The 16,717-nt window shown below is 59.4% G+C and overlaps 1 protein-coding gene across 2 annotated transcripts; it reads right to left on the bottom strand.

Moving 5' to 3' along the window:
* Positions 1-1,743: 1,743 nt before the first annotated feature.
* On the bottom strand, positions 1,744-15,743 carry TCF7L1 (transcription factor 7 like 1). Of its 2 annotated transcripts, XM_074558954.1 has the most exons (12): positions 15,417-15,743; positions 15,278-15,338; positions 14,416-14,546; positions 6,902-6,985; positions 6,541-6,673; positions 6,097-6,199; positions 5,756-5,839; positions 5,287-5,430; positions 4,275-4,434; positions 3,821-3,928; positions 3,548-3,626; positions 1,744-2,735 (listed from the first exon to the last, which is right to left on the bottom strand). In XM_074558954.1, exons 1-12 carry the CDS (start codon positions 15,615-15,617, stop codon positions 2,347-2,349), a joined length of 1,677 nt encoding a protein of 558 aa, XP_074415055.1. In that variant the 5' UTR covers positions 15,618-15,743; the 3' UTR covers positions 1,744-2,346. The 2 variants fall into 2 exon arrangements, with proteins under 2 accessions (XP_074415055.1, XP_074415054.1); XM_074558953.1 differs by lacking the exon at positions 5,756-5,839 and having other exon boundaries at positions 15,417-15,728.
* Positions 15,744-16,717: the final 974 nt, after the last annotated feature.

Raw genomic sequence — 16,717 nt, forward strand, 5'->3', positions numbered from 1 at the left:
GGGAGCATCCCAGGCCTCTCTCACCCTGTGCTGCCGGCTCCATTTCACCTCCCAGCTCTGAGGACAGGTTATATCATGAGGAACATCACCCAAAACCTGTCCAAAGCTGAGTGGAGCCACCAGACCTCCTGGTCACACCATCCCGAATGGAAATACACTGGATTTTTTCAGGTTTTTTTTTTCTTACAACAAAGATAGGAACCTCTTCTAGAACCAGGGAATGGTTTCGTTTGGAAGGGACCTTAAAGGACAATTCCAGTCCCCTCCCATGGGCAGACACACCTGTGGGAGCATTCCAGAGGACAATAAAATCCAAAAAACCTCATTTTCCATGGACAGCCACTCTGAATCCTGCATTTTCACACCTATGGACAGACACGGCTCCTGTGGGAGCATTCCAGAGGACAATAAAATCCAAAAAGGACCCAATTTCTGTGCACAGCACTGCTCCCCTGTGTCACCTCGTGCCCAGAGCAGGGCTTGGGCTCACCCCAGCCTGCCCCAGCCCCAGAGCAGCACCAGGCAGTGGAACAGATGTTCCCTGTCCCTATGGGAAAGCTCTGAGTCAAACAAAGGAATATTCTCCTGCTGAAGCCCAACATCTGTCTGGGGCTGTCTGGCTCTGGCTGGGGTTTAATCCCTGTGACAGGGCTCTCTCCATGCCTCTAATGCCCCATGAAATCCAATCCCAGGGGCTGCTTGTGCACAGCCTGCTCCTGGTGCTGGGGAGAGCGGGGCCGAGCGTCCTCCTCACCAAAAATCACTTTTCTTGGAACGGTTTCTCTCAAAAAAGCTCAATTTTGGCTCTTTTCAGGCGATGGCCACGCACGTTGTGGGTGCACCCTAATCCCCTCGGCCCCAGCTGTGTGACACGTGGCTGCTCCTCCCCAGCTCCAGGCCAGAATTCACACAGGTTTTTCTCTCTGAAAGCCAGAAATTTAAATAATTTGGAAATTTAAATAATGGAAACTCCTCTCAGATCTTGGCTCTGGCAGCTCGGGGATGCTCCAAGCTGGCAATTCCAGCTGCCCACATGATGGTCCTGGGCTGGATGGAGCAGCCACGCTCCTGCTGGAGCTTGCACAGGGTTTTGGAGCTGTCCCCAGGTGTGTCCCTGAGGCTCAGGTCAGTGCCCATGGCTGGGGCCTGGTTCAGGTGTGAGTTTTTGGAGTTCTGCCCAGCCCTGGTATGAAAATCCTCCAATCCAGGTGTTTTCTGCTGCAGATATGGATGCCAACACCTCTCACATCTGGAAAACACAGACAGATCCTCCTCATAAATTAACTCCAGGCAGGTGCAGCTCCAGGTCAGTCTGCAACAGAGACAAAATCGTGAGTTCTGGGGGGAAAATTGAGGGTTTTTTCCTGCTGAAATACAAGGAGAGGGAAAAGTCCTGATACACCCAGGTATGGAGCTGAGTGAGGACCCCAAATGGGTTGAAAATCCATCAGGTTGGTTTTCTGCTGGTGGTTTTCCATTCCTGGTTAGGAAGAAGCAGCCCCAGAGCACCCAGCACACACCAGGAACTCCCAGTGCCCGGCTCCTCATGCACTTGTTCACTCAATTTCCCCTCTCCTGATGCCCTGTTGGTGGCACCCCAAAATCCCCCTGATCCCAAAGCCAGAGCTGTTCAGGGATGCAGGAGCTCGGGAGCAGGAATTCCATCCCGAGGTATTTCCCAGGAAAAGTGGCAGAGGAAAAGAGGCGAGTGCTCCCCACACAGACCACACTCACACCGCCGGCTGCAGCTGCAGTTTTTATTTCCTTTTGTGAAAAATAACAGGATTTTTTGAGGTGATAAAAACACAACCCCTCCCAGGGCTCAGCCCCAGGCCCTGCCCAGCGCAGCAGGAGCGTGGTGGGCAGGAGCAGCACCGACGGGGCAGCACCAGCCCCATGCCAGGGCACAGAGCAGGATCTGGGAGCAGCTGGAGGCGTTCCTGCCCCTGGATCCGGGATGGAGAGCCAGTTCCAGCCCACGCCTGCCGTGTTGGGGGCTGGCACCACCGTGAGGGTCCATCCCCGTGCCCACGGCAGCGACGGGCATTAGTTCCTCCCTCAGAGATCCCCCTCGGCGGCACCTTCTGGAGGGTCTATTCCATCATTTTTTTATCTTTTTTTTTTGTTTTCTCCTTTTTTTTAATAAAAACAGTCTTTAGGTTGACCGCTGGCAGCAGCTCTGAGCAGAAAGCCCCTTCCCTCCAGAGCCTGCTCCCCACAGAGTTCAGAAAGGGTCAAATATTGACCAATAATGGTTTTGGCTGCGTTCGAATCTTGATTGTGGCTTCTGCAATGTACAGCGGGGAGGGGACGGGGTGGGGAAGGACAGGAGGGGAGGTTTGTCCCTCAGTCAGCGGGTTTGGTGACCAGGGACAGCGGCTGCGTCTGCAGCGCGGCCAGGGCGGCCGGCATGGCGCCGGGAGGGGAGGCCAGCAGGGCCGAGGGGGCCCCTGAGGTGAAGGGGACGGGCCTGGAGAGCAGCGAGGAGGAGGAGGAGGAGGAGGAGGAAGAGGAGGATTTGCTGAGCTGGGCCCGGGCCTCGGGCTTGGTGGTGAGCGAGAGCGGCTGGGCCTGCTCCGAGTGCGTGGCGGCCGGCGCGGCCGGCGAGGCCAGGGCGGCCGACGGCGTGGCCGGGGAGTCCAGCATGGAGCCGTGCGACGAGGCCGGGCTGGGGCACGGCTTCTCGGGCAGGAAGGGCACCACGCAGGGCTTCTTGCTCCGGGCGGGCAGCGAGCCTGCGGGTACAGGGATGGCGTGAGGGGCGCAGGGCGTGTGAGGGGACATGGACGGCGTGAGGGGCATGAGGGGCCTGAGGGGACAGGGACAGCATGAGGGGACAGGGACAGCGTGACGGGACAGGGATGGTGTGACGGGACAGGGATGGCGTGAGGGGTCAGGGACGGCGTGAGGGGCACAGGGTGCCTGAGGGGACAAGGGACAGCGTGAGGGGATAGGCACGGCGTGAGGGGACATGGACACCGTGAGGTGTAGCAGACCCCATGGAGCTGGCCTGAGCTCTATTGAGGGCTGACACTGAACAGTAGGAACTGCTGAGTCATGATGAGACAGCAAAATAAGCTCCTGCCTTCAGCTTCTTGATCCATAGCTTATCTCTGTAACCCATAGGCCACTTTTTCCCTGACCTTTACTATTGGACAAGTTTGGATCCCCCTGTACCCTATAAAAAGGGGCTGTTTTAGCCCATTCTGGTTAGAAGAGCCATCGCTGGAACCCTTCAAAGACCCCTCAATAAACCATTGCTGTGGAACCACCAGGGCCTCTCCTTCTCCTCTCTCGCCATCTGCTTCTACCCCTAGCCCTAGGGTAGGAGCTGAAATCCTAAGAGAGCTGATAACCACTAAAGAGCTGAAAATCACTGAGCTTGCCAAAGGTAGCTTCGAGCAGCGTGTGGGTATTGGGGCACTCTGTCTCCCAGAGAGACTGAGTTATCCAGATAAAGACTGCCTTGCTCGGGGTTAAGCTCAATCAGAAGACCTGGGGCCCTGTCAGTGAGGGGCTTGAGGGGACACGGGCAGGGGGCACTCACCGTCGGCATCAGGGCCCTGCTGCTGCTGCTGTTGTTGCTGCTGGGCCAGCTTCTCGCGCTTCCGCTTCTTCTTCTTGCCCTGAGAGAGAGAATTTCAGCTCCTCCCGCAGCTCCTGGCCGCCACGGGGGTGCTGGGATGGGAAACGTGGCAGGGAGAGCACGGGGAGGGGCTCGGCACCCTGAATTCTGACCCCAGGCCCAGCCAGCCCCCTCCCAGCACAGCCAAACCCCAGGAAGGGGCTGGGGTCCCCATGGAGGGGGGTTCACACGTACGTAGTTGTCCCTTGCTGACCAGGTCGGGTAGAGCTGCGAGTGCAGCTGCCGCTCCTTCCGCGCCAGCTCGTAGTACTTGGCCTGCTCCTCCCGGGACAGCGAGTGCCACTGTGGGGACAGCACGATGGGGACACCAGAACTGCCCCAGGGACCCCCAGAGCCATGCTGGGGAACCCCAGAGCCACCCCGGGGACTCCAAAACCATGTTGGGAACTCCAAAACCAGGCTGGGAATCCCAGAGCTGCTTCAGGAACCCCCAGATCCACCCTGGGGACCCCAGAGGTGGCTGGAATCCCCAAATCCACACTGCTGACCCCGAGCACCTGCTGCCCACCCCATCCCAGGTCACCAGGAGCTCCCTGGGGCTCCTGGGCTGGCAGTGCCCAGGTGTGGGGGCTTCCCAAGCTGGCAGTACTCAGGTGTGGGCCCTGCAGGGTCCCTGTGCCCCCCATACCCTCCGTCCCAGGATCTGGTTGATGGCCGCGCTCTCCTTCAGCGTGCACTCGGCCACCACCTTGGCCCTCATCTCCTTCATGTACAGCATGAAGGCATTCAGAGGCTTCTTGATGTGCGGCTTCTTCTCCTCCTCCTTCTTCACGGCCACGGGGGATTTCCTGCCAGGAGGGTCACGACTTATTTTATGAAAAATCACGGACGCATTTTATGGAAAATCCTTTCCTAAGGATTTTTTTCTCCTGAGAAGCTGAGAGGTCTCAGAAACGAAATGTAAACAATGGTGCATCTGGGATTGGCCTCATGTGGTTGTTTCTAATTAATGGCCAATCACAGTCCAGCTGTGTCAGATTCTCTGGTCAGTCACAAGATTTTATCATTCCTTTCTATTCTTTTATTATCATTCCTTTCTATTTTTTACTAGCTTTCTGATGAAATCCTTTCTTCTATTCTTTTGGTATACTTTTAATATATAATTTTAATATATCAATATATAATTTATATATCATTTTATTATATTAATATATTGCATTATAATATATCAATATATAATTTATATAATATATTGTAATACATTACTATACTATAGTATATATTATATATAATTAATGATACATAATATAATAATATATAATATATAATATATAACATATAATATGATATGGTATATATTACAGTATATAATATATAATTTTAATATATTTAATTAAATTTTAATTTTTAAATTCAAATATAGATTTTAAAATGTAATTCTTAATATTTAAATTTTAATTGTTTAATTTTTAAATTAAATTAATTTTTAAAATTTTAAATTTAAAATTTTTAAATTTAAATTTTAATATGTAATATATTATATCACTTTAATGTAATATACATCACAAAATAATAAACCAGCCTTCTGAAACACGGAGTCAAGACTCTCTTTCCTCATTGTGGGACCCCTGTGAGCACCAGCCCAGGTCAGGACCCCCAGGAGCAGCCCCTGTCCCCCCCCATCCCGTGTCCCCACTCACGAGGTGCCGGCGGGGCTGGAGCTGGGCTGGGGGGGCTCCTGCTTGACGATGGGGGAGACGATGGTGGGGTGGGGGATGCCCGAGGGGTGCAGCCCGTGCGCGGGGGGCGGCACCACGTGCGGGGAGAAGCGGCTGGACATCAAACTGCAGAGGGGGGGACAGACAGCAGGGGTGGGACAGACGGCCAGGGACCCCCCAGAACCGCCCGGGTTCAGAGAGCGCCTGCCCCAACCCAGCCGGGAACCCCGAGAACGTGACGGACTCCCAAATGCACACTGGAAACCCCAAATCCGTGCTGGAACCCCAAACCACCTTAGAGACCTCAAATCTACCCTAGAGACCCCAAATCCACCCCATAAACCCAGCCCCACCTTGACATGGAGGCGTTCGTGAGAGACCCCAGAGACCCCAAATCCACCCTAGAGGCCCCAAATCCACCCCAGAGACCCCAAATCCACCCCAAATCCACCTGGACATGGAGGCGTTCATGGCCAGGGCAGGGTAGGGGTGCCGGAAGCCCCCGGCAGGGATGGAGTACACGGGCTGTCCTTGCCTACAAAAACACGAATTTTTTTTGGGAAAAAAAATCCTTTTCCCAATTCATGGGCACCCTTGGGCTGCTCTGTCCATCTGCAGGATTCCCAAATTTTCCAGCAGCACGGAGTCCCTCCCTTCCCACCCCGACAGGACCCCAGATTCTGCCCCCCAGCACAGCCAGCCCCCTCCCAACACCCTCAATGACATCCAGCCCCCTCCCAGCAGAGTCAGCCCCCTCCCAGCCCCCCAAACCCCAAAGCCCCCCGTCCTTACTGTGGCACGAGCCAGCCCAGCGGGGGTGGCAGCTGCCCCACGGCCCCGGGGGACAGGGGGTAGTAGGGGGGCAGCTCGGGGGGGTGCGGCGGCCGTGGGATCCCTGTGAGGGCAGAGGGGGGTCAGAGCAGCCAAGGAGCCCCACGTGCCCCCCAGCACCTTCCCTTGAGCACCCCAGGTCCCCCAGAGCACCCTGTGCCCCCCAGCACACTTCCGTGAGCACCCCAGATCCCTCCCAAGCAGCCCAGATCACCCCAGATCCCCTCCGAGCACCCCAGATCCCACCGAGCCCCCCGTGCCCCCCAGCAGCTTCCTCTGGGCACCTCAGATCCCCCCTTTGAGCACCGCAGATCCCTCTGAGCACCCCAGAGCCCCCCCTCTAGATGTGTCCCCCAGCCCCGCACACCCCCAGGTGTCCCCAGGTGTCCCCCCAGCCCCGCTCACCCGTTTTGGGGTCGATGTCGGGGCTCAGGTGCCCGGGGGGTGAGCCGGGTGGGAAGGGCTCGCTGCTGTAGGTGATGAGCGGCGTCAGGGGGTGCATGTGATGGGCGTGCTGCACCACGGGCACCTTGTTGGACTGGGGGAGAGAGAGCAGGGCAGGGCTCAGACCATGGGAACGGCCCCAGGGAAGGTGTCCCTGCCCCAATGGAGGTGTCCCTGCCCCAATGGAGGTGTCCCTGTTCCCTTGGCTCTTTAAGGTCCCTCCCTAGCCCAAACCACCCCCGAATCCCCCCATGGAATGGGAGAGGGCCATGGGGATGCTGTGAACCCCCCCTGGGTCTGGGGGCTGCCCCCTCTCTCTCACCAGGTGGGCGGGCGAGGGCGAGCTCCTGTCCTTGAGCGTGGCCCCGGCCGGCACGTCCAGCAGCGGCCACTTCATCTGCAGGTACTGTGGGAGGGATGGACACTGCCCTGCAGGGACCCCACGCAGCCCCTGGCCCCCAAAAACACCCTGCCCCAAAAACCCATGCCCCAAAAACCCCCTGTCCCAAAAAACACCCTGCCCCAAAAAGCCATGCCCCAAAAAAAAACCCTGCCCCAAAACCACCCCAGCCCTGACCCCAAACACCCTCTGACCCCAAAGCACCTCCTGATCCCAAAGCACCCCCAGCCCCAAAGCACCCCCAACCCTGAAATATCCCACTCAGCCCCAAAACGTTCCCACAGCCCTCCAAGAAAACCCCATCCCCAAAAGACTGCCCAGCCCCAAAACCTCCCCCAGTCCCCAAATCCTCCCTAGCTCAGAAACAACCCTCTGACCCCAAAATATCCCCCAGCCTCGCCTGCACAGCCAGCCAAGGACTCCCCAGCCCATGGGCAGAGGGGTTTTGGGGCTTTTTCTCCCTTTCTGGGTTAAGATCTCACTGTGACTCTGGGGTGTCTCCCTGGCACCCCAAAAAGGGGCTCTGTGCGTGTTTGGGGGGCCAGAGGCACCAGAGGGAGGGTCCCTGGAGATGCCAGGGCTGCAGAATGTGGGAATGTGGGAACGTGGCTGCAGCAGCTGCTGCAGGAATTTCCCCAAACACAAACCTGCCTGAGCCCTGAGCCGGGGCAGCTGGAACCAAAACCCAGCCGGAGTTTGGGGCAGCGTTAACCCTTCCAGGACCCCCACCCAGGGCCCCCTGGCACGGCACAGCCCCAAAGCTGATGGGTCCCTGAGCCCCCCAGCCCCAGGCCAGCCCCCTCCCCACCCCGAGGGGCTTTCTGTGCTGCCCTGTGAGCAGAGGAGATGCCAAGGGACAGCACTGGGGGAAGCTTTGGGGATAAAACGCTGAATTCTCATTTTGGGAGCCTGGGGAAGGGAAAGGGAGGAAGAGGGGGGACTCTTTCAAAATGTACAAAGCAGGGGGAGCTGCTGAACGGTTCAGTGGTGATGTGCAAAAATGACAAAATGACCCCCACTCCCTCCCCTTCCCCTCCTCTTCCTCCCCATCCCCTGGCTCCAGCTGGGACACAGCCCCCACTGTCCCCCACTGTCCCACAATGGGGACCCGGGCTGGGAAACAGCAGCAAAATAAGAAAAAAAAAAAGAGGAAAATAGTTGAAAATCGGTCACATTCCAGAGAGATTAGAGCCAGCCCTGGGTGCTCGTTAGCAGCCAATTAAAAGCAGGGGTAACCCCTTCCCTGCTGGAGCCCAGCCCCCTGGAGCCCCCAGACCCAGGGCAAGGGGCTGGGGATGCCCTGAGGTGCAACTGGGGGCGTTCACCAGAGGATTCCCACTCCTCCTGTTCTGCCCAGGCTGCAGCCCAGCTGCGCTGCTGCCCTGGGGAGGGGGAGAGCCCCTGGTGGGTCCTGCTGTGGGTCCTGGTGTGGGTCCCACCCCATAACTGCAGGTCCTGGCAGCTCCACGTGCCCATGTCCCAGAGGGGTTTGTCACCCTGTCCAGGGTTCCATCACCCAGCTGTGTGTCCCAGCCCCTCCTGTCCCTCTGTCCCTCTGCTCCCTTTTCCCCCAGAATTCATCCCAAAATCACACCCGGACAGGCCAAGCATTAGGGCAGAAAATGGGGGTTTGCAGGATTTTTAATGCAGGCCCCCCAAAATCTCTGTCCAGGCGTGGCCACTGCAGCCCCATGGCATCCCAAGGTGCAGCTTTGAGCAGTGTCACTGGATTGTTTGGGGAAAAAACACCCAAATTTGGCTCCGGGAGTGACAGGGAATGGGATTTTGGAGAGAAATGAGGATGCTGGGCTCAATGCATCACCCAGTTCCCCAAAACTTTGTGTTTGGGCATAAGAAGGAGGGAAAAAATCCAAATCTGCCCAGGCAGAAGGGTCTGGGGCTGCAGCCAGGGATGCTGCAACAGGGATGGCACCAAGGGGGAAAAAAGGATCCCCCAAGGGATTGGGGGAAGCTCCAAAATGGGGAAAAAGGGAATGGGAAAGGGGAAAGGAGAGGGTAAAGGGGGTCCTGGCCTCTCACCCTCCTGGGGTCCTTCACACCCCAACAAAGCCCCCCAATGCCAACAACCAGGGAGCAAAGCCAGCAGCATCCCAGCCCCACAGCTGCTGCATTCCCCAGGATAGCTGGGGAGGCAGAAATCCCAATTACAGCTGGATTTACAGCCCAGGCAAGCAGACATAAATCTCTCCCCCACCCCCGCCATCCATCCATCCGCTTCCCAGCCCAATAATCTCCTCCAGATGTTGCCCATGAGCACCAGCATGACAAATCCCAGCCAGGAGACTCCCGGGAGGGTCTCCTGCACCCCCACATCCCAGGAGAACCCCCAAAATCCCCCAAAATATGAGTTATTGTCCCACCAGGATTTAGGGTTTCTAAGGGTTTTAGGGTTGATGCAGGAGACATCGCCACGTTCCCTTTTGGGATTTTTTGGGTGACAGCAGCCAGGCAAAGGGTGTCCCAGCTGGGGACAGGGATTTTGGGGTGGGGATGAGGGTTTGTGACACCCTAACAGCAGATGTTTGTCCGTTCCCATACCACAGGCACCAGATGGGAAATGCCAAAGGGGCTGGGAGATGAAAAATAAGTTAAAAAAACCCCAAAACACCTCAGTTTGGGATGAGCTTGGAGAGGTGGCACTGGTGCTACCTGATCTCCATGCACAGATCCCACATCCACACCCTGGGGACACCGGGGGCATCTGAGGGAGAGCTGGGACCCAAAGGAAGGTGGGATGGGGTGGGATAATGGGATGGGATGGGATGGGATCAATGGGATGGGACAGGATTGATGGGACGGGAATGGGATCCATGGGATGGGGATGGGATGGATGCTGTGGATGAAGCTGGAGCACTGCAGTGGGGACAGCCCAGAGCAGCCCTGGCCCACCCATGGGTGCCCCAAGCCTCTCCCACCCACAGAGCACCCCAACTCGCAGCCCCTGCTCCCCGTCCCCACAGCCGGTGGCCCCAGACCCCGCTGCTGGCCCAGGCTTTTGTCTGCAACTCCCTCAATGGATCCATTCATGGCCCGCATCCTCTGGGGGATCCCAGCAGGAGCAGCAGGCTCGGCTTGCCCTGGCACCAACAGCCCCGTCCCAGAGCCTGCAGAGCATCCTGGAACCGACACCGGCACAGCCGGCTCCAGTCCTGCCCCTCCCCTGCCCTCTGCCAAGCCTTGAGCAGCATCCGCAAGATCCTCAGGGATCCCCAGTATTGCCAGGATCCCCAGGCTGAACACACAGGTGAAATCCTTGCCAAAACACCAGCAGAAAAGAGGCAAACAGCGAAGGGGCACATCAGCCCTTCCCCCCCTCCTCCATCCCCTTTCCCCAAAGTCCCAGAGAGGAAAACACAACACGACCGCTCCTGGTTCCAACCCCTTCTTCCCTCATCCCTCCTCTTCCTCCGTCCAGGATGCACCGGGCACTTCCCCCCGGGTTCCTCTTCCCCGCCCGCGACTCGAAGGAAGGAAAACTAATGAAAAGCAGCTGCTGGGAATTCCAGAAGGATGATGAATGCGCCTCAGTCCCGGAACAATCCCAGGGCTGAGCAGAGGCGCCCCGAGCGCTTACTTCATCGCTTTAATTTGGGAATCGTGTTAGAAAAGGAGGGAGGAGGGAGGTTCGGGGGGTGGGAACCTCCCGGAGGTCTGCAAGCCCCGCCCGCGGGGTAATTAGCCGAAGAGCATAATTAAGGAGCGGGATAAAGGGGCCATTGTGTGCGGCAGCTCTGCGGAGTCTGCGAGAGGGAAACTGAGGCACGGGGCGGGCTCGCGGCCGGATCAGCCCAGCAGCTGCACACAGCAGCGAGGACAAGCCAAAACGTGGGGAAAAAACAGGGTTTTCCCTTAATATTTACCAGGTGGGGAAGGAAGGCGGCGCTGATGGGGGGCAAATCCCAAATAAAGCAGAAAATCCCGAATTAGTGCAGCAGCAAGGAGGAGCTGCTGCGGTCCCAGGATGCTGAGCATCCAGCGGGCCCCCACGCCAGAAAAATCCCCCCATTCCAACACCTCCATCCGCATCCCAGCGCCAAAATCCCTCCAGGCTCTGCCAGAACCGCCAGCGAGACCCGCCCGGTTTTTGGAGCAGCCCTTCTCCCTGCCAAAAATCCGTATTTTAATCATTTTCCTTGGCAGCAACGCAGTTAAGGATCTATTTTCTTTAGGAGACAGATAGGGCTCTGTATCCTCGGGAATTCATCGCAGGAGTGGCGCAAAAAAAGCCGGAATGGGTCCAGGTTATGGATTTTTCCCTCATTTATTTTGGGATCGCAGCCTGCCTCGGCGCATTAATTACACCGAGGTGCATTAATTACACCGGCACGGCGTCGGGAGAGCTGTTTGGATGGAATTCCACGCCTGAGGAAGGTTTGGATTTATTTAAATCCTCGCCTCCAGACTCGAATTCCTGGGGTTAAACTGGTTTTTTTGGGAATGGTGCCAATCCTGTGCATGGTCTCTGCTCCGTGCCTGGTTCCCATCCACTTCCCGAGCAGGAGGAAGATGCTGGGATGAGGTTTTGCCCAGTATGGATCCATCCCATTCTGGGTTTGGGGTAAAACCATCAGCTCCACACCATCCTGATTAAATGGATCCGGCGTCGTGGCAATGGGGATTTGCATCCATCCAGCTCAGGCACATCCAGAGTGTTCCCTCTCCATCCACCTTGTATTGTTGGGAATGATCCCAAGGAGCCAAACGCAGCCTCACAGGTCCCCAATTCCTGATTGGAATTGAGGAAAGCTGGCAGAAAAGCTGCTCCAAACAATGCCGTTGTTAGATTCCAACAAATTCCTTCACCATCAGAGCAGAGCCCCCAAATTCTCCCTGGGCAGAAACTGCCAAGAAAGTGATGCTTTCCTAGGGACCATGGAGACTTCCCAAATTCCAGGATCCCAGTTGGAAATAACCCAGGAGCAAAGTGAATTCACAGAGATTGGAGAGCAGGAGCATCCATCCATTGGTGCTTGGTGGGTTGGCACAGGGACGGGACTTCTCCTGGTCTGGAGTGTGGAAAGCACTGTGTAACCAGATTTCCATGGATATTCCAGATTTCTAAAGGTTTTGGAGTGGAGAAATGCAGAATTCCCAGTATTCCAAATAATCTCTCCAGCTGTTGGGCTGTCAGATCAGTGCTGGCACCTGCAGACTCATCCATCCCCAGGATCCATCCACCACCTTCCTGGCCACCTCCTCAGAGCATCTCCCAGCCACGGAGATTATCTGGGGTTTGGGATCCTTCTCCTAAAATCTTTCTTTTCCCTTCAATCCACAGCACCTGGGTGGGTGCCACGGCCACCGGGACGGCTGCATCCTGCAGATCAGCTTCTCCCCTCCAAACTGGGGCAGAAACAAGAAGGAAACAGGGCAAGGACGGTTCCCAGGGCAGGCTGTGCCTGCTGCTGCCACCCCGGAGCTCCGCGTGTCCGGGCTCATCCAGGGCATGAGGGTGGGAGGCAGCTTTGGGTTTGGGTTGGGAGCTCGGTGCCCTGGGGCCGTGCTGCATGCGGGGATGTGGGGCTGGATCCAGGGGGACCGGGAGGCTGCTGCCAGCACAGGGCTGGGAAGTTGTGCATGGACGGATCCAGAGGGAATCAGGAATCCTGTGTCCAGCTGCGCCTGGCTGTATCCAGGTGCTGTGTCCAGCAGAGGGTTAGGAAGCTGTGCCTGGGTGTGCCCAGGTGCTGTGTCCAGCTCCATGGAGGATTCTCTTCCCAGAGAGAGGCTGAGGTGTTGAGTGAGGAAGCTGAGCCTGCGTGGATGCAGGGTCAGATCCAGGATGCTGTGCCCAGCTGGATCCAGACCTGGACCCAGGATGCTCTGTCCTGACTCTTCTTCTGTTTGATTGAGGATGCTGAGCCTTGCTGGGTCTGGTTCAGGGTCAGGATGTTGTGTCCAGATGGATTCAGTACGGGTTCAGGGATGCCTGGAGGGATCAGGAACAGGATCCAACAGGAGATCAAGCACGCTGAGCCAGCAGGATCTGGTGTGGGGTTGAGGATGCTGCACAGGATCACAGATGCTGTGCCAGGCTGGGATCAAGGATGCTCTGTCCTGACTCTCCTGTTTGACTGAGGATGCTGAGCCTTGCTGGCTCTGGTTCAGGGTCAGGGTGCTGTGCCCAGATGGGTCCAGTGTGGGATCAGGGACACCGTGCCCATCCCGGGATCTGGGGGATCCCTGTGCTGCCACACTCGCAGGAGGGGCTTGGTGCTGTGCACAGAGCTCAGCTGCTCTCCCGTGGGATCCAGAGCATCACAAAACTCCCCCGAGGCGCCCCCAGCATCCCCACACACCCCTCACTAACCGGAGGCCCCATTCCGTCGGAATTCGGCCCAAATCCACGCTTTCCCAACGCCAGCCATCCCCCTGAAACATCCGGGAGGCGACACCCGCCCCAGCGCCTGTTAATTAATCCCCTTTCTGGGATTCATTAAATCATCGTTAGTGGCCGCTTGTGACGGATCCCGAGCCCAATCCCTGCTCATTATCCCGGATTCCCTGCCAGTGTTTGGCATCGCGGTCAGCCCTGCCTCATCCCCAAAACCTCCTAATCCCAGGAGTGACAAATTGGGAATACAGCCTTTATCCAGCCGGGATAATTAGCTTATCTGCCCTCCCCATCCCGGGATCTGCACTTCACGGCCGCTCCAACCAGTTGCTTCCAGGAAAGCAAAAGTAGGAAAACCCTGAAAATGCGGAAACCCCTCCGGGGAAACCAGGGGGGTTCCGGGATTCCGAACCATCACAAACATTGTTATCCCGTGTACATTCCACACAGTTCCCTGTGGATCCGCAGAAATAACGTGGAAAAGCATCACCGGAGCGAGAAATACACCTGGATAATCGGGAGCGAGGGGGTTCCACTGTCAGCATCCCTCCCCGAAGGGTCGGGACCCCCGGAGGGCTCCGAATTCCCTCCTCCCTCGGGGGGCTCAGAATTGCCCCCAGGATGGCCCTGTAGGAACACCTTGTGTTCCCAAAGCACCTCCACATCCCTCACATCACTCTGCGATGCTGCCCGGGACGGTTTGGGGGTCGAGGGACCCTGCTGAGGGGAGGGGGTCGCTCCCCCTCGCCCACCACCCCCCCAGTTCTCGCTCAATTTGCTTAATCACTTCTCCCCCCGCAGCCAATGTTGGCCCATTAACGGCTTTAAAACCCGTTTAAATGAGAAAAGCAGCAGCTCAGGGTCAGGTTTCGGGGCGGGTCCCCCGGAGCGAAGCCCCCCAAACTCCCCACCCCCCTCAAAGCTCCCCCCCAAAAAGGGGCGAAGTGACCTAAAAATAAGATAAATAAACCAAATATCTTGGTTTTTTTCTTTAGCATCAGGTGGTCGCTGTCCTGCAGGACGGGCTTGGGGGGCTCTGAGCACCCGCGAGCGGTGAGGGGAGGGTCCGGGGGGCACTTACGGTGCGGGCTCCGCCGGGGGACAGCGCTCCGTTGGCGAGGTAGGGGCTGCCCAGCTCCGGGAGCATCAGGAACGGGTACCCGGGGTACGGGGGGCCCTTAAAGAACGCCCCATCCTGCTGCCGTCTGACCACTGCGAGAGAAGGGAGGGGGCGTCAGCGGGCGGGGGGCGCGGGGGGACCCTCGGGGGTGCCCAAATCCCGTGGGGAGGGTCGCGGGTTCTTCCGGGGGTCTCCGACGGAATTTTGGAGGAGTCCTTGTCTCTCGCGGAGGGTGGGGGGGGGTCCCTCTGGGGGGCCCAAGTCGCTTGTGGGTGTTCCTTGGTTTTCTAGGGGGTCCCTGATTTTCTAGGGATTCCCACTTGGGAGGCAGCTGGTGCGCCCCTCTGGGGGTGCCCACGCTCCTTGGGGGAGTCTTCTGGGGGATCCCCGCTGGGGAGGGGCCCGGACAGGGACAGGTCCTTTGGGGTACCCCTGGTTCTTCTGGGGGTCTCGGCTGCGCGGGGCAGCCCCGGGGGCGGCGGCCGCTCCCGGTGCCGGTCACTGCCCCCCGAACGGAGCCGGCCCCGGGGGCGTCCCGAGGCACGGGGGCACCGATCACCGATCCATGCCCGGGGCCGGTGACCGGGGCGGGGACACGGGGGAGGGGGTGAGGACACACACGGGGGGGACACACACGGGGGGGACACACACGGCCCGGAGGGGACCCGGCCCCGGGGGGACACCGCGGGGAGGAGCGGAGGACACGGACACGGGGGGGGCACACAAGGGGTCCCGCCCGCGGCGGGGGCGGAAACAAAGAAGTTGGGAAGTGCCGGCGGCTCCCGGGGGATGCGGCGGGGGGCGGGAAGGGGGGGTCCGGTACCTTCTGCCAGCGAGTCCCGCGGCTTCTGGAAACTTTCCCGGGGCGGCGGGGGCCGCTCCGCCTGCGGGGAGAGGCGGTGAGCGGAGCGGGGCCGGGCGGGGGGCGCCTCCCCCCGGCTCCCCGCCGCCCCCCGCCTCACCTCGGGGCCGGGGCCGGCCGCGCCGCCGGGGCCCCCCCGGTTCTCGGTCTCGCTGACCAGCGAGGACTTGAGCTCGTCCAGGTCCCCGTGGGCCGAGCCGCGCCCCGCGCCCTTGTCCTGCTCCTCGCCCTCGTCCTGGAAGGCGATGAGCTCGTCGGGGGCCCCCAGGTCGTCCCCCCCCGTGGGTTCCAGCTGCGGCATCGTGGGGTCCCGCCCCGGCCCCGCCGGGCCCCGCCGCCGCCGCCGCCACCGCCCGGAGGGTCGGGAATGCGCGGGGCGGCGGGGCGGGGAGGAGCCGGGATGCAAACCGACACCGGGGGCCGGGCAGGGGCTCGCGCCGCCCCGCCGGGCCCGCTCCGCTCCGCGAGGGTCCCGCGCCGGCCCCGCACCGGCCCCGCTCGGTGCCGCCGCGAACGGGGCTCCCCGCACGGTCCGGGGCCCCCCCATCCCATCCGGGCTCTCCCCGTCCCGTCCGTGCCGCCCCCATCCCGACCGGGGCCCCCCCATCCCGACCGGGGCTCCCTGCACGGTCCGGGGCCCCCCCATCCCGTCCGGGCTCCCCCCGTCCCGTCCGTGCCGCCCCCATCCCATCCGGGGCTCCCCCACCCGGCCCAGGGTGCCCCAGTTGGAGTCTCCCCGTCCCACGCGGGGTGTCACCACCCCACGCGGGGTGACACTTCTGACACATCTGAGTGTTCTCAGCTTACCCGTGGTCCCCCCCATTCCGTCCGTGTTCCTCTCCCACCTTGCCCTGGTGTCCCCCTCATGCCCCGGGTCCCCCCATCCGTCCCAGGGTGTCCCCTCCCGTCTGGGTGCTGCCATCCCTGTGCCCCATCCTGTTCAGCTGCCTCCCCCCTCCCGGGCTGGCCCCATCCCACCCATGGTGCCCCCATCACACCCGGGCTGCCCCTGTCCCCCGCCCCAGGAATGCTCCGGGGACATGCCCACCCCTCCCCGCACTGGGAGAGGATCCTGCCATGATGGGACAGACTCATCCAAAACCCCTTTTCCTCCTTTTTTTTGTACAGGGTGGGCTCGTTCCCGCACGGCCGGCGGGGTGGCACCCAGCGGGGCTCCATCCATCACCCCCGAAGCTGCATTGTCCCGGTGCCATCGCCCACAGCCCGGCCGTGAACCCCAGTCCCAGGCACCTCCAGCAGCCCCCAGACCCCCGGCCCGCAGCCCCCGCCGCCCCCCGGCCGCGCAGCCCCTCGCTCTGCGCCACAAAGCTCCTTCAGTTGCTGCGCCTGAAATACTCGATGAAAAGGCTTTTGTACGGTCGGGATCGCTGGTGACCCCGG

The sequence above is a fragment of the Zonotrichia albicollis genome, chromosome 26, assembly GCF_047830755.1.
Source record: "Zonotrichia albicollis isolate bZonAlb1 chromosome 26, bZonAlb1.hap1, whole genome shotgun sequence".
Lineage (NCBI taxonomy): Eukaryota > Metazoa > Chordata > Aves > Passeriformes > Passerellidae > Zonotrichia > Zonotrichia albicollis.